Source organism: Myxocyprinus asiaticus, chromosome 3 (genome assembly GCF_019703515.2).
Source record: "Myxocyprinus asiaticus isolate MX2 ecotype Aquarium Trade chromosome 3, UBuf_Myxa_2, whole genome shotgun sequence".
In the NCBI taxonomy this organism is placed as follows: Eukaryota; Metazoa; Chordata; class Actinopteri; order Cypriniformes; family Catostomidae; genus Myxocyprinus; species Myxocyprinus asiaticus.
The window spans coordinates 48,044,966-48,066,810 of NC_059346.1; the positions used below are offsets into that span (position 1 = coordinate 48,044,966).

The 21,845-nt window shown below is 38.5% G+C and overlaps 1 protein-coding gene across 6 annotated transcripts in view; it reads right to left on the minus strand.

Annotated features, from left to right (window-relative positions):
- zswim7 (zinc finger, SWIM-type containing 7) overlaps nt 1-21,845 on the minus strand; it is a 60,980-nt gene that overhangs the window by 32,916 nt on the left and 6,219 nt on the right. For all 6 annotated transcript variants that reach the window (XR_007894009.1, XR_007894008.1, XR_007894012.1 and 3 more), the window contains exon 5: nt 5,509-5,613. Coding sequence is in view for 1 of the 6 variants with exons in the window: in XM_051664619.1 (XP_051520579.1) it covers nt 5,509-5,613 (105 nt within the window). In the remaining 5 variants the exon portion in view is untranslated. The remainder of the gene's footprint in view (nt 1-5,508; nt 5,614-21,845) is intronic.

Genomic DNA, 21,845 nt, shown 5'->3' on the forward strand with positions numbered 1-21,845 from the left:
CCTTATGGGAAGAATTGCAAAGAAAAAGCCACTTTTGAAACAGCTAGACTGTAAGGTACGTGAGTTGTGCCTGACAAGACAGCCACATCTATGGCAAGTGCTACATGAAGCGAGGGGTGAAATGTCACTTGAGTATCTGGACAAACTGACAGCTAGAATGCCAAGGATCTGCAAAGCTGTCATTGCTGCATGTGGACTTTTTTTATTTTTTTATTTTATGAGAACTCTTTGAAGTAGTTTAAGAAGTTCTGAAAAATTTTTTCAAATTGTAATAGTAATTTTTCACATTATTAATGTCCTGAATATATATTATGATCAGTTGAATGCCACTTTGGTGAATAAAAGTACCAATTTCTTTTCATAATAGCAAAATCTGTACATTATTCCAAACGTTTGGCCACCAGTGTAAGTCACAAGTTCTCGGTGAGGGAGACTAAGTACAGCACGATTGAGAAAGTGTGCTTGACGATCAAGTGGGTGGTCCTCACCCTCCGCTTTTATTTTCTGGGATGGGCCTTCACCTTCTGTTCGAACCACGCCCCGCTCCAGTGGCTCCATCACATGAAAGATGCCAACGTACGGATCACCCATTGGTACCTAGCTCTCTAGCCGTTTCAGTTTGAGGTGGTCCACAGGCTGGGGGCGCAGATGGCTGTTGCAGATTTCCTCTCTAGAAATGGGGGGAATGAAAGGCCAGAGGGTCCCCGGCCTGAGTCGGGCGATTGGGGTATGTGGAGATGGGGGTGTGACCGAGCACTAGTTTGTGAATGGGGGGCGAGGCCAGGAGGAATGAATGGGAAGGACTCGCACCTGTGTGTAATTTCCCTAACAGATGTTCTGTGTTTCAGTGAGCAACTTTGGGGAGATATAGAGGGAGACGGGAAGCCCAGAGGGAAAAGGCTGATCCTGAGTGTGTGTGTGTGCCCTGTTTGGCAGAGAAACAGCAGAGATTTATGTTTGGCTGAAAAGCCCTGCCTTCGATTATGTTCCATTGAAAAGCCTATCTTCGTTTGTCTGAATAAAGACTGTATTTGAGACTGAGAACGCTGTCTCCCATTTCCTCTTGTTAAGTGGGGAAGTGTTACACAGCAGTATCACAAAAACACATACACACACAATGAGTGCCAATGGAACATAAGAAGCACTGGAAATACTGCTCGCAACCAGCTGTCTACTCAAAAAAAAAAAAAAAAAAAATTAAAAAAAAAAAAAGGACGATTTGTGAGCATCAGATGTTTTCTCTATCATGTGCATGTTTGTGATGATGCAAGTTTATGAAGAAAAAGCACCGTGGTTCAAAAGAATCTGAAAGAGTCTAAAAACAGACCGGTGCTGCGTGGGACACCGGGAGTAATTGCATTTGGATTTGGACTGCAGCAAATGTGCCCAGTGCGTGGAAGTTGTATTTTGGCTTCGCTATATGAAACGCATAATTTAAATTAATTTAAACCAACTGGTCTCAGTTCAGAAGACTTTGGGCTGTCAGTAAAGGGTTAAACTTTTGACACACAGAGTCATGTGACAAAACAACATGGTACAGATCACAGCAGAGTTTGTCTTTAAAAGAAATGCAAACAAAACGACATCTGGTAAGAAACCTAATAACGTTTTTACACTAACCTGATTGAGTCAAAAGATTAGTCTCTAGTTTCATCTGATATGCCATTTTAAAAATGTTTGCAATTTATCTCGAAGCGCCACGCTGCTAAACACAATGTACACTGATGTGTACTTTAGCAAATTTTTTCCTTAGAAATCCTATATTTACTGTGCATTATCATATTGAGAATCAATGGGTAAATCCAAAAGTTGAAAAATGTTGTTTTCAGAGGCTTTATATGGACTTAGGATGAAAATAAGGTGCATTTCAAACTGTTCTGAGACCAGTGCAGACAGAGAGCACACTGGAGGTTAAGTCATTGTGACGAGGAGGAGGGCGTGGCCAGGCCGTGATGGTGATCAGCTGATCAGCGGGAGAGTGAGATAAAGGGGAGCCGAGGCGCCAGTTCAAGAGAGAGAGCGAGAGAGAGAGAGATGCACGCGGCTGCGTTGCATGTGTGTCTGTGTTTATGTTTGTTTTAATTTAATTTTGACATAAAAAACTTTTACTGTTCAGCCGGTTCCTGCCTCCTCCTTACCCATCCTTGAACTGTTAGTCATTTACTTAATAGGGAGCAAGGGAGCATCCTATATCTTTCCTATGCAGCCAAGTGCATTCACTCCTAACATCCAGTCAAAAGTTCAGTTTCAGGCTGCAGATGATGTTTGGACCACTCAACATGTTTGGGGACAATGGTAATCAGTACATAGATTCAGAATTTATAATGTGTAATTTTATTTGAACATGGATGGCAGTGATTGGATGATGCTGGCCAATACTTTGAATCAAGAGAAATTATGCTAATTTCTGATGTAATGGCTGTAACGTTTTAAAAACATGAATATAACCAACACTCCTGGAAAAATAATAAAAAATTTGATGAAGAAAATCTGACTTTCTATTGCTTAGTATTATTTAAAATTTCATAACTTGGTCCCGCTGGACATATATTTTTAAAGAAACTATTTGCTCTTTTGCTATTTTTCTTTTTATTTATTTATTTTTTTTTTTGCATGTTTATTAGGTGCTACTAGTTATATATCAAAAAGGGAAATGGAAAATGCACACAGCAGTCACGCCCAGGTCTCAGGAGATTAAAATGCTACTGCTGGTATGAAGGTCTGATGAGAATTTTATATCCTGTTCTTCTGTTTTGAACCTTCTGTATTTTTTGGACTGTTTTATTTTGGTCAGAGGGCCATTGAAAGGAGCAGGCAGGTTATTCATATTCAAGATATCTTACAAAACATCAACCAAACTCAAGAGAAATTAAACAGAGGATTATAAACACACAAGGAAAGCTTTCCTCTTAGGTCACATGAGAATTACATTAATTCGTTTTTTGTTTCAGTTCGATGATAAAGTCATTGTGTTTCAGTGAGCTGCACATTTTGGATTGGTCTCTAGATTCTCTTTCTCAGACTGGAGAACTAAATTTAGTCTTATTCTCTCCCCTGGGCTCAAAATCAGGCTAATGTACATGCAACTGTGTGGCAAAAGATTCAGCGACTTCTCTTGAAATGGGGCCACACCATCAAAGGGCAGATAGTCAATGGAGACCAGAGTACAAACAAACCCACAGTGAGTAAATAACCACTGCAGAAGGGAGCTAAAGCACAGAAAACCAAAAATAAGGGACCTCAAAATAAAAGGAAGCTGAGAAAATAAAAAACAAAAAACAAAGCAAGCAAGTAGTGCTGCAACTAACAACTATTTTAACTATTATAATCGAATGCACTGTCAATGTTTTATTAATTTTTTTAGGGCTGTCAATTGATTAATTACATGACATGCTGATTAATTATTCAAAATAATCACAATTAATCGCATATATAAATATTTGCTGAGAAAGACCCTCAAATAACTATCATTCAATATATGATTAAATAATTATAAATATAATACAGTATATACAGTATTACAATAATATTATATCACAAAATTACAAATCATTGCATTATTGTGGCAGACGTGTAAAGCATTGATAAGACAATACAAAAAGTGGCTTGAGAAGGCAATATTATTGTTTATTTCCATATTATTGAACATAAGCCTATCATTGGCCTCCAGTCCACAGCAATCCATTTTGTAACTGAATTCGTCAATCTGTCAGAGACAGATTTATTATAGGGGCTTTTTGAAGGATGCACCAATGTACATATGTGTCAGTCAGATTTGTTCTCATCTTGTCTGTCACTACTGTCAAGCAAAACAGAGTGTGGTTTGATCTCTGTATAAGCTGGGTGTTGCCTATAGGCTATTTCAAAAATGTAAACAAAAACAAAGGAATTAGAACGGTCCAGATGCATTTCTGGATCCTTTCAAAAGTCTCTTTTTCAAGGTAAGTCAGTCCACTTGACGGCTGTTTTTGGAATGTTCTTGGGCAGTTTTGGCAGCTATTTTTTTTTTTATGTAGATAAGCGGCATGAAAGTGCAACTCCTATCTACTTGAATGGGGAAAGACCAAAATCTCCAAAACGATTGGTCAAGATTGCGATACAAGGACATATTTCAAATAAGCAGCAAAATCTGACAACACTGTGCAGCTTCACTCGAGGCACTTGAGGGGAATAGCGGCCCGGCATCCTGGCCCATCGTCCGTGACGCGTGCTCCAACTTGTGCTATGGTTCCAGGTCCGGCGATGCATCTAACTCTCACCGGACCCTCCCTGCTGTAAAGATGCCAGCAGGTAGAGACTGGTCTCCCGAGGAGAGGTGCATTCGGTGTTTAAAGGCAGCGGTGATGAGGCTCTTCATTGGGATCACGCAAGCCCCATCACGCGAGGAAGGGCGACGTGGATCCATGGGAAGGGCGTGTCGTTCCGTCACAACTGGTAATAAATTGTGTTTCTTTACCTAAGATTACGCTATAAACGCAATTATACTGTCTTGTATAGCTAATGCGAATGCATGTTCTCAAGTTGATTGACATTTTATCTAAATCTTTATCTGATTTTTTTTTATCTAAAAGTTGACTGGTTATTTTACCTGTAAGGCGGGTTGACCGTTGGCTGCCGTTGAGTGTTCCAATTTCTCCCATTCATTTTAATAGAAGTGGCCCATCTCTGCTAAATAGTCTCTGTTTTCACAAGCAGGAAATGTTCATGGAACAATGACATCACTTGAGGTCACCAATGAACAGTCCTTGAAATGGTCTATACAGCTGGAGTTTTGCTTACTGCCTCCTGCTGAATACAGGTGCTACTTGAAGCTTGAATTGCTCTGATGGGATGAATATTCCTTATTACGGTCCAGGGACATGATTAATTGATAAAAATTTTTAAGGCGTTATTTATTATATAATATAATTAATCATTATATAATAAATGAATGTGTTCCATTAATCAATCACTCTGTCAATGTTTATCGATTAATCAGATAATGAAGACTTTCCAGAATTGTATTGAAAAAATCATCAGGAATCTACCGAAATTCCAATTAACGATTCTTTTTGTCATTTTGAGAAGCATACATAAACGGACATCAAGAAAAACATACTTTGTTGGTTCCATTATTTTTTTTTAACAATGGAACCAGCCAAATGCTTTCCTTCAAATAATGTGTAAATTGCAGGCTATAAAACAAAAGAAGATGGAATGGTGAGCTACACCATATACAATAAAGAAAGAAAACCAGTTATGAGCCATGAAATGGACCTTGCGCGTCAGTTTTCATTTTAACCAACTTTACATGTCTTCACTCTCACGCTGTGCTGGCAACAATACTTAAATGTCTACAGGTTGACACACTTCTACAGGTGTATTGATCTATGCGGTATGTTGTCCACCCATAGAAAGAAATGTATACAGAAGAATGGAAAAATGGGAAAGGAAAAAGAAGAGACGAGAAGAAAAAAGGAGAAGAAAAGAAGAGAAAAAACAAGGAGCAGAAAAAGGAAGTGATCTCACCATCAGACTCTCATTTCTCCTGAGCACAGAGAAAGAGAAGGCGGGGCACGGGCAATACTGACAGGATGTGAAGCAAGTGTACAGTCGGCCTGATCCGCCTAATACCTAATGAGTAAAGAGAGACAGAGAGAAAAGGAAACATAAATGTAAGATGAGTGTTTTAAGTGCTCGAGTTCAACAGTCAGCACTACATTTTCTAGAGGACTTCAGCTTCCAAGAACACATACTTGGCTTTTACAGTGACAGATAGTTCACACATGTCAAATATTGCAGACAAATTAAGAGGAAAAAGAGGCAGATATCTATGCATCAAACTGAATTACTGCCCACTTACAGAACAAAACAATCCACTTCAAACCAATAGCATTCTCTGGTTGTCAAAATAAATCAGTTTTTCTCTCTTTCAGGTCAGTGCTTCATTGCTATAAGTGCATAAATAACCTTCTCAAACATAATATTACAGAACTGTGTCTGTTACCATATTTGTCAACTGAATAAATTACCTTATCAAATACAATATTACAGTGTGTCTATCACCAGGACAAGAGAAACAATAATGCAATATACAAGTTTACAATAAAATATATTTGTATTATTCATTAATCTTTTGTTGAATGTTTATTTGTATTCTATTTCATTATATTTCAGGGAATTTCCATGACTTTATCATTACTGGATTTTTACAAATCATGCAAATTCAGACTGATTCGCTAATGAATCATTCAGTCCAATTTGTAAATTGGAACAACTGATTCATTTAAAAATAAATGACTCGATAAAGAACAAAAATTGGACATCACTATGGCTTCTACAAGATCTAGCTGATGAAATATTTCAGAGCAGGCCATAACTAGACAAATGTTTATTTATTATAAAACATTATAAAAATCATGACTTTCACAACTTTTCAAGATTTTTCATGATCATGGGAACCCTGGTATTTTATTCAATTGAATATTTTTATTGGTATTGTATTACCATTACTGACACCAGACGGATCTTACAGTGAATTCAGCAAAAGTAGGTTGAACGTTCTTCAGCTGAACTCAGTCTGTGCTGACCGAAATTCAAAGCACTGCCCCCAGTGGCTGAAGCAGGAAGAGTACGTGAATGTATGGACACGTGTGAATTGCAGTTCGGGTGAAATGTCCACCGAGGGGCACCAAAAGAAAGTTGTAATTGTAAAAATAAAATCTTAGAGGGAAAATGCAACCTTCGAATCGTGCTCGTCATTGATTATGCATACAAATTTACTAGTTAGTTTCAAGGCAGGATGCAAACCTGGGTCTGTGATGCTGTTGACACTGCTGTCTCAACACACAGTCACTGGAACATTCGGTAGCAACATGTCGACTTCCCATGTGATCATGTTGATTTTGTGTATTTGTATTCATGCTTTGCCAATGCGTGTAATACAAATGCCAATAAAGAGAGAGAGATATGCTCTTAACTTATGCACAATCACATTCAAAAGTACTTTTTGTACAGATTTACCACTCTGCATTGCAAATTCCCCCAATACGGGCTTCTCCAAGTCAATAAATCTTGTCACTGAAGGAAGGACAAAAATTTCCCATAAAAAAAGTGTACATTAGGATGCTGGATCATTCTTCAAGAAGAAAAACCTCAAGAAAATAGAGATGTAATTTCCATTCTGTGCTCTAGAATGTCCCAGAGAGCCTTCAATGATGTGTAGACCTGATGACTGTTAAGGTCATGGAATGTGTTCATAAAACTCCTTCTGAATCACTTTTGCAATGTTTATAGGAACATTATCCACCTATATTGTGGGCACATCATGTGGGAATGGTGTTTCTCCAATCAGCTGCACCTTCAATGACTATAAAATGGCTTCATATTCCTTGGTTGTTATACTGCCATGCAGCTCAATCATCAGACCTAATAATGTCTACATCAAGGCTTATCATTCTTTACATCTCTCCCAACAGCTGGCAACAGATATTGAGGGTTAAATGCATCCTTTGGCATTCTTCAAATGCAAATCTATCCAGATGTAGGGAATAGGAGAAAATACTGGATCATAAGACCACATTATTCCATTCCATTGCACAGTGATGTAGGTTTTGTGCTCATTACAGTCTTTGGGAGTATGCAGTTGTGACCAGAGACTATTTAGCCAGAGACGGAGCACCTGTATTAAAGTGAATGGGATAAATTGGTTGTCATTCAACTCAAGAATGATCAGGCACATTTGCTGGACTAGTCGGGAAAATAGTGTTTTTAGCGTAATCTGAGATAAAGAATCACAATTTATGATACTGCAAGTTTTGTAAAGTTAAATTTAATGAAGGATTACAAAGACAAACATTATTTTTATTGGAATAATGTGCACTGGCCATTCACAATAGGACCATGAATATGTATTAAGAAAGTAAATTAGGTCGATCTTGATTTCATGTAGACCTGAAACTTTCCAAAATGAGCATTCTTCTTGCTCTCGAAGTCTTATTACTGAATATAACTTATGAAGGCATTATCTTGATGAATAAATCTTAGCGTAGCAGAAAACTCATCAGACCACACAGACCATTATCAGGCAAACATTGACAAATCCCCTGCTGTCAAGCTGCTCCTCTGCCCTGTGTGGAGAAAAGGCCTCGCTTTGTCAACGACTGACACCTCATTGAGGATGAGTCACTCGGAGGATAATTAGAAACATGGAGCCACACGAGTGAAAGCAGAGCAAAGGCCAAAGCAGTCGCAGTGCTCAAGAGCAGAGCTGATGCTTCAAAACACTGTCTTAAAACTCAAGACTCACAGGCTGATAACAGCACACCATCTCATTTCAGATGTGCCAATTCTAGTAAGTATTTAAGTCATTTTTTAATATCAATCTCCACTTTCACATTCTTCTTTTGTTTTTGCTGATTCGGATTCTTCGTGCATATCGCCACCTACTGGACAGGGAGGAGAATTTATAGTAAAAAAGGACTTAAATATTGATCTGTTACTCACACACATCTGTCATATCGCTTCTGAATATATGGATTTACCCACTGGAGTCTTATGCTTTTTTTTATTTATTTTTTTATGGAATGATTACTTTTATGGTGCCTTTATGTGCATTTTGGAGCTTCAAATCTTTGGTCACCAGTTACTTGCATTGTATGGAACTACAAAAAATATTTTATAAAAAACTTAGTTTGTTTTCTGCAGAAGAAAGAAATGGATGGCATGAGGGTGAGTAAGTGATGAGAGAATTTTCATTTTTGGGTGAACTATCCCTTTAATACATTAATTATTTGGCCCTAAGCTCATACAAGCTAAGACCAGGGGCCAGATTCACAAGACGTTCTCATTTCCTCTTTCCTCTTAACTACCATTTTCTTCTTAATTTCTAACTTAAAAAGTTAAGAATATTTTGTATTCTTGAGGGGGCCTGGGTAGCTCAGCGAGTAAAGACACTGACTATCACCCCTGGAGTCGTGAGTTCGAATCCAGGGCGTGCTGAGTGACTCCAGTCAGGTCTCCTAAGCAACCAAATTGGCCCGGTTGCTAGGGAGGGTAGAGTCACATGGGGTAACCTCCTTGTGGTCGCTATAATGTGTGGTTCTCGCTCTCGGTGGGGCGCGTGGTGAGTTGTGCGTGGATCGCGGAGAGTAGCATGAGCCTAAACATGCTGTGAATCTCCGCGGTGTCATGCACAGCGAGCCACGTGATTAAGATGTGCGTTTTGAAGCTTCTTAATGTGGTGACCAATCATGCTAGTCAATTCAAATATTGGCTGCATAGCACTCTCTCTCTGCAATTTTTTAGAAACATAATAATCATTTGAAAGCTGAGATTGTCCTCCGCCACCATTTCATATGCCCGCCTCTTTATTTCTGATAACATATAATTATCAAGCTTCTCTAGAATAAAATTTTTTCTTGCAGTAATTTCCTCAACAAGAACCTCCAGCTCTTATCTACTGAAGTTTTTTTTTTTTTTTTGCTCCATGCCAAATTAAAAAGTTATCAAATGGTTAGGCCTACCAGCAAGAAAATTAACCAATGACGGTTAATGTCATTAAACTACCACATCTCATGCACTTTATAAAATGTTTGCTACTTAAAAAAGATTATAAGTTAGATAAACTCCATCTCTCGCTCTCATCCAGCATTTCAATTACACAGTATCAAAGCTCAAAACCTAAACTTACCTAAAACACTAACACTTCTGTTGTTGCCTTGCAAGCACAGGTATTTCCTTCAGGAGATGCAACACCACCTGTTATGGTTTTGACTTTTATATTTAGTTTTCCCCAAACCCACATTCTCACATTAATCACAAATGCTCTGAGCTCTCTTTGACATCATATCTTCAGTATGTATTTCTGAAGAGCTATCACAAGCCAGTGTCATTTTTTCCAGGTTCAGTCTCACTTTCCTCAGTGTCATTTGCTCTTAACAGCATTCTGGCCTCCATCCAGCTGCTAGGAGAAGATTTAACCATTGCCACATAAATCAATCATATGCTTCCAACACAACGTAAAAATGATATATAAGGCACAGACTGGAACCCAGTGGTGCCCTGAACTTGCTTCTCTCTCACTGGACCTCTTCACAAACAAATACTGTGCAGCAGTTAGTTTGGGGTGGTTTGGAAAGGCCAGTATTTAGATGTCATAGACAGTCCTCCAGGGAGTGGCTGACTGAGGATTTTTGGGAAGATGGTTAGACTTGAGTTGAAGTCGAACACAATGATTCACAGGCTTTCAGCCAATATGTGGTGAAGGTTGGTTTTGGTTGGATATGTCACAAAAAAAGAAAAGAAAAATTGGACATTTTAAAAAGTGTGGAGGAAGATGTGTAATATAAACACACTTAATGGAATGTGACAACTGGATGACATTTTTGGAAGAAAGCCCAGTCTGAATCTACTGTCATATGAGTGTCCTTCCTAACGATGTTCATGACAGGAAAAAGGAAAAACTATGATCATGCACTTTATTTCATTTTCAATTTATTCATATTTCTCTGATAGAAAATCCAGCTAAAACCAGCTTAAGGTGGTAGCCAGCTGTCTGCTAGTATCTAGCTTGTCCAAACTGGCTTAGGTTGACCTAGTCTCACATAGCCAGACAAATCAAAAACATATTTTGTTGCAGTGTATAATGGGGCGAAGACTATATCTCCCACCTTTCTGTTCACTCCAATCCATCTTTAACTCACAAAAAAACAACAACTCTATCTTATTAATAAAGCAGCGCAATGTTCTTGAGAAATGCACAGTGACACATATTATGATTCAATAAGTTGCGAACTATCACATTATAATCTAGCTGCATTAAGCGCGCGCTCGAGGGATGAGCGTCCCGTGACAGAGCGTGCATCAGCCGGGTACAGTTTCAATCTCTCCCCCTAAGATCGAGACACTTCACGCAACTCATAGTAGAGGCTCTGACCGCACAGAGAAATGTCAGCTTCGGAGTTTGTAGTTATTTACATGATCTGCTTCCGTATTATTTGAACTTTAATAAAGCTATAGCGCATTAAATATAACTGCATTTAAGATGAAACGCCGGGGTGTTTCCTTTAAAGATGCTCGACACGCAAGTTTTACTTCAGCGGAGCGGCAGCTTCTGTATTTACTTATTTTGTATTTTTGCATTATAATTCCCTCATATTTTGCGATCTACATCACCTGAAGCTGTGAAAGTTTAGATTGCATCTGGACTGTGAGCTGTGTAATTCTTCCTCTCCTCAGTCAGGCGTGAACTGCAGTGCTGCTCTCATGCTTCATCATTAGAGTTTAATGTGATCTCATGTTACGTTAAATGAGATCAAACGACTATTCGACAACGAAGCTTTTTGTAGACAATTTTTTATTGTCGATAACATCGACTAATCATTTCAGCCCTATTAGGCAGCATAAAAGTAATCCACACGACTACTCCAGTCGATCAATGAATGTCTTCTGAAGCAAATCTTTATAAAAAATAAACCGATAATTAAAACGTTATTAACTTGTGACGTAAGTGCATCAGTGAGTTCACGCAAGAATTCAGTAGCAGTGCTTATTTACAACAGAAGAACGAACGTTGAGAATTCGGCCATTTCAAACAGCATCAGAGCCCTGGATTGAAGCGCAGATTTAAAGTTAAAAGTGTTTTAATTATCTTGTAAACTTGTTTCTTACATAAACTTATTGATTCACTTCAGAAGACATTAATTGATCGACTGGAGTCGTGTGGATTACTTTTATGCTGCCTAAATATGACTTTTGGACCATCAAAGTGCCGGCACCCATGTACCTGACAAAGCTCTATCTTCTTCTAAAAAAAAATCATTTGTGTTTTGCTGAAGACAGTCATACACATCTTGGATGGCATCAGAGTAAGAGAATAATGAAAGAATTTTCATTTTTGGGTAAACTATTCCTTTAAGGTTTGTGAACTGTAAGTTACAGACTAAAATGTTCGTTATTGTTCATTGATAATCTTGTCCTCCCCCATAGCTCCCAAATTAGTCCAATTACTCCAAACGCCGATTATGCTTAATAAGCCGAAAATGTGTAAGGTCATGTAAACTCCTTAAATGGTTTTCCTTTATTCGGGTAAGGTCATAACTAGTACTGATTTCGCTCTGCATGTATACACCTTTACTGCCGTTCTTACCGGCTTAGCTAATGTGCATATGCTGGTTTACATTTTGACGTCGAAAGCAAAGAATACAAAAATTATTTAAAATCTCAAGGTAAACATGGTTCTTGTGTTGTCAGTCTTTTTGTATAAGCTGATTTCTTATGGTTATCAGCGTTTGACTGTGCATGTAAACACATTTTCTAATCTGCATTTGGATGTAGGCTAGATCCAAGATTCAGTGGATTATAATGCCATCCCAGATGTGTTTGACTTTCTTCTGCTGAACACAAAAAAATATTTTTTGAATAATATCTCAGCTCTGTAGGTCCGAACAATGCAAGTGAATGGTGACTAGACCTTGGAAGCTCCAAAAATCACATACAGGCAGCATAAAAGTAATCCATATGACTCCAGTGGTTTAATATATGTCTTCTGAAGCTATGCAATCATTTAGGGTGAAAAACAGATCAATATTTCAATTCTTTTTTTACTATAAATTTCCACTTTCACTGATCAGTTTCTCACCCACACCTATCATATCGCTTCTGAAGACATAGATTTAACTCCTGGTATCATATTGATAAGTTTTATGCTACCTTTATATGTTTTTTGGAGCTTCAAAATTCTAGTCACCAATTACTTGCATTATATGGACCTACAGAGCTGAAATATTCTTCTAAAATACTCTGTGTTTTGCAGAAGAATGAAAGTCATACACATCTGGGATGACATGAGGGTGAGTAAATGATGAGGGAATTTTCTTTTTTGGGTGATCTATCCCTTTAAATTTAAATCTGTTCCTCAATTAAAGCTGTTGTATGGCTTCCAAAGACTTACAGTACTGTGCAAAAGTTTTAGGCACTTGTGAAAAATGTTGCATAGTGAGGACGTCTTCAAAAATAATGACATAAATAGTTTTCATTTATCACTTAATGTCATACAAAGTCCAGTAAACATACAAAAGAACTAAATCAATATTTGGTGTGACCACCTTTGCCTTTAAAACAGCACCAATTCTCCTAGGTACACTTGAACACAGTTTGTCTTGGTTTTTGGCAGATAGGATGTTTCAAGCTTCTTGGAGAATTCGCCACAGTTCTTCTATCTGTTTAGGATGTCTCAATTGCTTCTGTCTCTTTATGTAATCTCAGACTGACTCGATGTTCAGTCGGGGGCTCTGTGGGGGCCATGACATCTTTTGCAGGGCTCCCTGTTCTTCTATTCTAATCTTTTCTATTTGTAAATGTAATGTTTGGGAGTCTAACATTTATATTTCCTATTGACACACTAAAGATGAAGATATAAATAACCATCTTAAGACAAATGCTTTTGTGAAACATCTTATGTGCCTAAGACTTTTGCACAGTACTGTATATAGTGCACAAGTCGTATTAACTACTTTTGGTGTTTTTTTTTTTGTCCTTTCTAGAGCTTGACCTTTGTAGTCACTATTAACTGTTGTTGTATGGCAAGAGCTTCATAATGATTCTTCAAAGAAATTCTACTTTTATGTTACACTAAAAAAAATTACAATAAACAGGCTTGGAACAACCTGAGAGTAAATAATGACAGTGTTTATTTTTTGGGTGAAGTATTCCCTTAAGTGACAGATGTCTTTCCGAAAAATTGACCTATAAGACTATTTCTCCATCTTCACCAGGAATGTCTCCACAGCACTCCATTTGAGAGCAATCACATCCTCTCAAACACCGATTTGAGTGCGTCATGTTCTGCACTTTACTGAAGATCTTTAAACTTGAGTATCTGTTAGAGGTGCTAACCATGATCTCAGCATGAGGTGTTCAAAGTATCCCAATCCAATTCAGGCACTCTGAAGCACCACTAGCCTGCTCCCCTTTGAATTTTTTATAACACAAAAATTCGTTCTGACAGCATAAGCAATCACAGCCAAACGTGACTTTTACAGACCTCAGGATGCTTGGCCTTTGCACAACTGGTGGATTTTAAAGTCTTACGTAATTTAGGAAGAATTTTTTATGACTAAAACACGGTCTAACCTCAGATTTCACATAGTTGGGTTTTTTTTTTTTTTTCAATAAAGTCCTTTTAATTTAGCTTTGTTAGTATTCACTATATGACTACTAGTTTCAGTTGAGGTTTTTTTTTTATTTTGTATTTTTTTACTATTTTAGAGCTGCCAAAGTTAATGAGCTAACGGATATTATTTAAATATGTTTAACGCCATTTAGTTTCTCAAAGGCCCTCTTGTGTTATCACTATCAAGTGGCATTTTCATGTTTATTAAAGGAGAGCTGTAAAAAAGTTTATAATTTAATTATATACCAAATAAAATTTATTTGGTCATTTTATTTTTTAGTTTGGTCTCATTTCATACAATGTTATGTATTTATTATTGAAGTTATTTCAGTTGACGAAAATTTTTGTTAGTGACAACACTTTTCCACAATTCAGCTTCTACCATTCAAAAATAACATTTTCAAAAATACCAAAATCCTATTTCTTCCCAAACTACCTGCATTCCTCCTGCCATTGCCCTTCAGAGAAAAATCCCACCTTATTAGGGCACAGTGAAAATCAACACAGGACGGTGAAGCAGTCAGTGTGACAAACATTGGGCGTTATTTCCAAGCAGCCCAAACGCCAGCTCAGTCATAAGTGTCAGTGGAGGGTAATCAGAGCAGCCTGGCAGGATCTGCTGTTGCCAGTTGAGTCAACACTATGCAGGGGTAGAGACTTACACCATTAGCTGAAGTGAGAAGCTACCCATGTCCTGTTTACTTGTTTGTGGTCTGGCAAAGAGACAAAACATGAGGCAAAGTGTTGAAGCGTCAAGCAGAAACAAGACTCTTAATTTGATATTATAAAATGGATAGTTCTGGCTCCAAAGTCTGTTGTATATGCCAATATGCACACTTATGACCGCAAATTAACTGAATTCTATATTAATACACCTATACATCTAAAACTTGACCAACAAATTAACTATATTACTTGGTAAGCAAATATAATTGGCCAGTTAACATGAAATATTTTGGTGAAGTTGTGCGTTACAGTGATAATACAATAGTTTGCTTTGCTCAGAAACATACTAAGAAAATCTTTCACTAGCCATTATTTGGATCAGTGGACTAATCTAATCTAAAGCCGTTCAATGGAATTCATACACAAAACCACAAACGTTTACAGTGAGCAACAGTTGAGGGCATTTAAAATTGTTTAACACTGTAAGCTGAACCTCATAGTGTCAGACAAACACCCATTAAAATCCAGTCTCTACTTCTGACTCCACCCATGTCTCTAGGTCAAGACTCAATAAATATGGTAGGTGGAGGTCAGTGAGCACGCTATGGCAGCTGGACGGCGGCCCCAGGGCAGGATGTTATTAAGCACAGCTGATCTTAATACAGTATGACAGTCAAATTGACATATTAATGAGACTTCTGTCCCCATAGATGGATGAGGACTGAGTGAAAGGATATTGGCAACTGGACTAACCGGAAACATTTCCTACTCACTGCACGATGACCCACCAGTGGACATGTGCTACAACAATACTGCTGGATTTCTACATTTGGTCTGCATATTGACTTGTGCTTGTGTACACACACACACACACACACACACACACACACACTAAAGAGAACTATCCTTAGCCCAGATGGAATCTGCAGTCTTTTTCCCCCCCAAATTGTCTGTGCTGCTATCAGAGAAACTCTGTGGAATTTTGCAGAATGGATTTGCAATGGACTGAAAATAAGCCAAAATAAAGCATTTAATCAGGGCTTATTTTGACTAATTAATTTCCATGACCTTTCCAGTTGTACTGGATAAGGAGTTTTAAAAAATATTGCTTTCCATGTATGTCAGGCACCAATCCTTGAAATTAATAGATTTAAACAACTAGACATATAAACGATATTTTACTGTGGCTCAATGGATTATTTAGATTTCTGGGCACATATAGTTAACAAATAGTATAATAGTATAAATATAATAACAAATAGTTATTAGCTAATAATTTTTTCCACCCGATGAGTCACACAGGTGGTTACCCTCAACTGATAGACTGATATTATCAGATTGCATGCCGATTAAATATTTCAGAGCAGAATATAAGTATATCATTTTTAATTCACTAACGAAATTCCCATGAATTTTTCATGATTTAAGATTTTATTAATCTTCATCACTTTTCTAGGCCTGGAAATCACAATTTTAAAATTCCCTGATATTTCCAGGGTTCAAGTTTAATACTTGAACAAGTAATGTGTGGAGGATGTGTAGAACTTGTCAAGTGTTCCAATACTGAAGTAATCTGTGGAGCTATCAGTGGGTGCATGCAGTTCCTCTTTGCTGAACTCACAAGACGACCAAACACACTGAATTGGTTTGATCAAATATTAAACCACATAACAGAAACATGTTTAACAACTTTCCAAAAATCATTTAGCGCCTTAGGGTGCAGAACCACTGACCTGATCTCTGAATGAAATTAACTAAAAAAAAAAAGATTTAAAAGTAAAAAATATTTGCACTCACCCGGAGCTTAGAAACATAGAAACAAATGCTGACGGCATTAAGGCGCGGTCACACATACCTTTGCACAGTGAAAATCCATGTGCAAAATACAGTCATCTTAATGGGAATCCACACGATCGTGAAATTTGCGCGATGGACTTCCGGTGGCGGAAAATTTCCTCTCACAGATTTCGTGTGCAGTTCAACTTTGGTGAACTTGGCGGCGATCTTTCGCCACGTTGACCAATAGGAAGCTGCTTGGTTTGGCAGTGACCTCTGAGTGGGTGGTGCTTTGTACACAGCTACACTGAATACACAAAGGTCAAGGATATCATTTTGAGCATTGAGTTCCTTTTTAACTTAACTCTGCCAGAGTATAAATTGCAGCATTAAAAAAAGGCTGCTGGGGGCCTGGGTAGCTCAGTGAGTACAGACGCTGACTACCACCCCTGGAGTTGCAAGTTCGAATCCAGGGCGTGCTGAGTGACTCCAGCCAGGTCTCCTAAGCAACCAAATTGTCCCAGTTGCTAGGGAGGGTAGAGTCACATGGGGGTAACCTCCTCGTGGTCGCTATAATATGGTTCTCACTCTTGGTGGGGCACGTGGTGAGTTGTGCGTGAATGCTGGGGAGAATAGCGTGAAGCCTCAACACGCGCTATAACGCGCTCAACAAGCCACGAGATAAGATGCGCAGATTGACGCTCTCAGACGCGGAGGCAACTGAGATTCATCCTCCGCCACCCGGATTGAGGCGAGTTACTACAGCAACAAGAGGACTTAGAGCGCATTGGGAATTGGTCATTTCAAATTGGGGAGAAAAAAAAAAGGCTGCTTGGCAGTTATTATACTGCTGATTTCACACGAGCTCAGCTTCCACCCGTCATCTTCTTCTGCGGAATTTAGCTGTGCAAGGTATGTGTGACCGTGCCTTTAGGGTAATGCACATATATAAAATCAAATTTTTATCATTTCACATTATTATTCAGAAAAACAAATGGTGAAAGTTGTCTTTTCATAAAATGCGCTCTGCCTGTGTTAAGAGACTTAATGCACATACTGGTCTGATATGCTTCTGAGTTTCTCGTACTGCTTCGCAGTTTCTTTCCACCATAAAAGCAGATCCTTGTCCATTGGTTTGCATGTCTCCAACAAAAACTGAATATCAATAGAGCAGAATTAAAAAATAATCTAAATATTATTACACGTATTGCTAGTGCTACACTAGTGCAACACATCATGCCATCGACAAAACAAATCCACAGTGGACTCAATTGTAACTTTAAAATTTGGTGAGAGATTCAGAGGGAAAGTACAGTATTCAGCGATGCTCATAACACAAATACCCAAAGAAAAATCAATTTGAGATATTCGAGTAGTGGTTTTAATAGTCGACTACCTGGTGCTTGAGTACTTGAGTAGTCGATTACTTGTGCACATCTCTACTAACAACCAAACTACCTGAATGAGTGAATGAAAATTTTTATTCACTACCATATTACTGATTTTTACAGATTTATAATCGTCATTTTTTCATCAAAAATCTGACAAACTCATTCCTTCCCCAAGAGTCTCATATCAGGTATCTGAAAGTCAGTTACCGCTGTCTTACCACAGCTCGAGAAACGCCTGAAAATGGCTCATTATACAGCAAACATTTATAATGTTTCACAATATTTCATTATGATTATTATAGAATAAAACTGTTCATGCAAAATTTGGCGTCGCAATGCATTACTCTAAACCAGGGATCGGCAACCTTTTTGACATGGAGTGCCATTTTTTTTTTCTTCCTGGTCAATGGCTGTGCTGCCATTAAATTGTAAACCACACAATTTAAAAATTGATTTATATACACCGATCAGCTACAACATTAATACCACCTGCCTAATATTGTGTTGGTCCCCCTCCTGCCACCAAAACAGCGCCAACCCGCATCTCAGAATAGCATTCTGAGATATTCTTCTCACCACAATTGTACAGAGCGGTTATCTGAGTTACCGTAGACTTTTTCAGTTCGAACCAGTCTGTTCATTCTCTGTTGACCTCTCTAATCAACAAGGCGTTTCCGTCCTCAGAACTGCCGCTCACTGAATGTTTTTTGTTTTTGGCACCATCTGAGTAAATTCTAGAGACTGTTGTGTGTGAAAATCCCAGGAGATCAGCAGTTACAGAAATACTCAAACCAGCCCGTCTGGCACCAACAATCATGCCGTGGTCGAAGTCACTGAGATTTTTCCCCATTCTGATGGTTGATGTGAACATTAACTGAAGCTCCTGACCCATATCTGCATAATTTTATGAACTGCACTGCTGCTACACGATTGGCTGATTAGATAATCGCATGGATGATTGTTGGTGCCAGATGGGCTGGTTTGAGTATTTCTGTAACTGCTGATCTCCTGGGATTTTCACGCACAACAGTCTCTAGAATTTACTCAGAACAGTGCCAAAAACAAAAAACATCCAGTGAGGGGCAGTTCTCTGGATGGAAATGCCTTGTTGATGAGAGATGTCAACCGTGAATGGCAAGACTGTTTCAAACTGACAAAGTCTAGGGTGACTCAGATAACCGCTCTGTACAATTGTGGTGAGAAGAATATCTCAGAATGCTATTCTGAGATGCGGGTTGGTGCTGTTTTGGCGGCACGAGAGGGACCTACACAATATTAGGCAGGTGGTTTTAATGTAGTGGCTGATCGGTGTATATGAAAGTTGTACAACATACAAAGAGTGAAGAAAGATTTCAAAATGGTCAGAACAACAATAAGGAAGTTCTTATGCAAATTTAAGTGACAGTAAAGTAAACGTGGCCCATCTATAGTAAGAAGTGATTGAAATGGGATATTTTTTTACACAGCATCATGGCATATCACACAGCCATCTCATCAGCTCTCTAGTCTATTTCTCATTTCATGAAATATTATTTCTTTAAAAGATAAAGATTTTCCTGTGGAAATGTCATGTGCCCTTCTGTTTGAGTGTCAGATCTGGCAGTAAAATTATAAATTTTTACAACGGGAAAAGCTGCATGTGTGTGATATAAGCTCTGCATATCCCACACTCAACTGTCCAACTGAAAAAACACTGACTCATGCTTAGAATCATGGCATTATTATTTAACTGGAAAATACAATTATGTGAAACACTTCAAGTTTTTCAATAAAAGAACCTAGAATTACGGATGACAAATAAAGATGTTTAGATAAATGGACGTAGAAATCAATGACGGTTCAAGGCTGAATCATAGCGGATCATAAAAAAAATGTATTGCTCTACTCGTTGTTTTATCGTAACGTTTTGTCTATGTGCTGTCTCTCAATAGGCGTTTTATAGAAACTTAACCAGAGTTTGTACAGTTTAACAGATATTTGCTGACGTCTAGAGTCAGTTATGACGGGAATTACAGGGGAAACCAAAACACTCCTATCCACCTACTGCCCCCTGACCATTGGCTGGCCGTTCCAGAACACCCTAGGACTAATTCTGTGGAGTTCAGTGGGTGGTTGTGTGATGTCTGAGTGTAGGCCATGATGTGGTTATTTAGGGAAATCCAACACTTGACTGGTCAGAGCAAACGGGGGTGGTTTAGGTGAAATTGAGTGATGCATTATGTTTAGTCACCAATGTGTCAGAGGGCAATGCACTTAACCTCCTTAAGAAAGTACTTGAAAGTTTCAGGCTGTATTATGTCATATCGGTAGTCCAATGTCAATATTTTACAAAATTCAGAGCAGATGAGATATAGTCCTGTAAAGTGCAGTGTTATGTTTTGTTTATCAAAAGTAGGGCAGAAATAAATTTTATCCAAACATGGTTCAAAGATTAAAAAACTGGTTCAACAGTTCTGCTGTTTCCCATGCAAAGCTGTATATCTTGATATATTGTCCCCACATCTACATACACTCACTGAGCACTTTATTAGGAACACCTGTCAACCTACTTATTCATGCGATAATCTAATCAGCCAATCGTGTGGCACCAATGCAATGCATAAAATCAGGCAGATACGTGTCAGGAGCTTCAATTAATGTTCACATCAACCATCAGTATGGGGAAAAAATGTGATCTCAGTGATTTCGATTGTGGCATGATTGTTGGTGCCAGACAGGCTGGTTTGAGTATTTCTGTAACTGCTGATCTCCTGGGATTTTCACATACAACAGTCTCTATAATTTACTCAGAATGGTGTCAAAAACAAAAAACATCCAGTGACATCCAGTTCTGCATACAGAAACGCCTTGTTAATGAGAGAGGTCAATGGGGAATGGCCAAACTGGTTTGAGCTGACAGAAAGGCTACGGTAATGCAGATAACCACTCTGTACAATTGTTGTGAACATGTCGAACCTTGAAGGAAGGGCTACAACAGCAGAAGACCACATCGGGCACTTTAATAGGACCATAGTGTTCCTAATAAAATGCTCAGTGAGTGTATTGAAATATGACATGTTTACATAATAAAAAAAAGGTTGTCCCAACATCTACACACTGTATTTAAAGGTGTCATATCTTACATTTTACCCATGACTAACACTCAGGACTAAATTTTGTACCTGCGTTAGGTGCAGCATTATGCGCAACAACCGTGCGCTACTTCTTATTAAATATTCGTGAGAACGCTACTGTAAATCAAAGTGCAATTCTTATGTCTGGGCAACGCGCAACTAGCCGTGGGTGGGAGTGTTCACACTATCTGTGGGCGTATGTGCGCAAACATACTTGAAATCAAGTCAAGTGGCTTTTATTGTCATTTCAACCATATACAGCTAGTACAGTACACAGTGAAATGAAACAATGTTCCTCCAGGACCATTTGTTGTAAAACAACAAAAATAAACACAGAACTACGTGAGACTACACAGAACTAAATAAGACCTACATATTACTACATAAAGTGCAAACAGTGCAATACGGTACAATAATTGCTAAATGTGCAAATTGCAAAGGGAGTCGGATGGTGTTCAGTTGTGTGTGTGTGTGTGTGTGTGTCAGTCCAGTCTCTGAGTATTGAGGAGTCTGATGGCTTGGGGGAAGAATCTGTTACATAGTCTGGCCGTGAGGGCCCGAATGCTTCGGTACCTTTTGCCAGACAGCAGGAGGGTGAAGAGTTTGTGTGAGGGGTGCGTGGGGTCATCCACAATGCTGGTGGCTTTGCGGATGCAACGTGTGGTGTAAATGTCCATGATGGAGGGAAGAGAGACCCTGATGATCTTCTCAGCGGTCCTCACTATCCTCTGCAGGGTCTTGCGATCC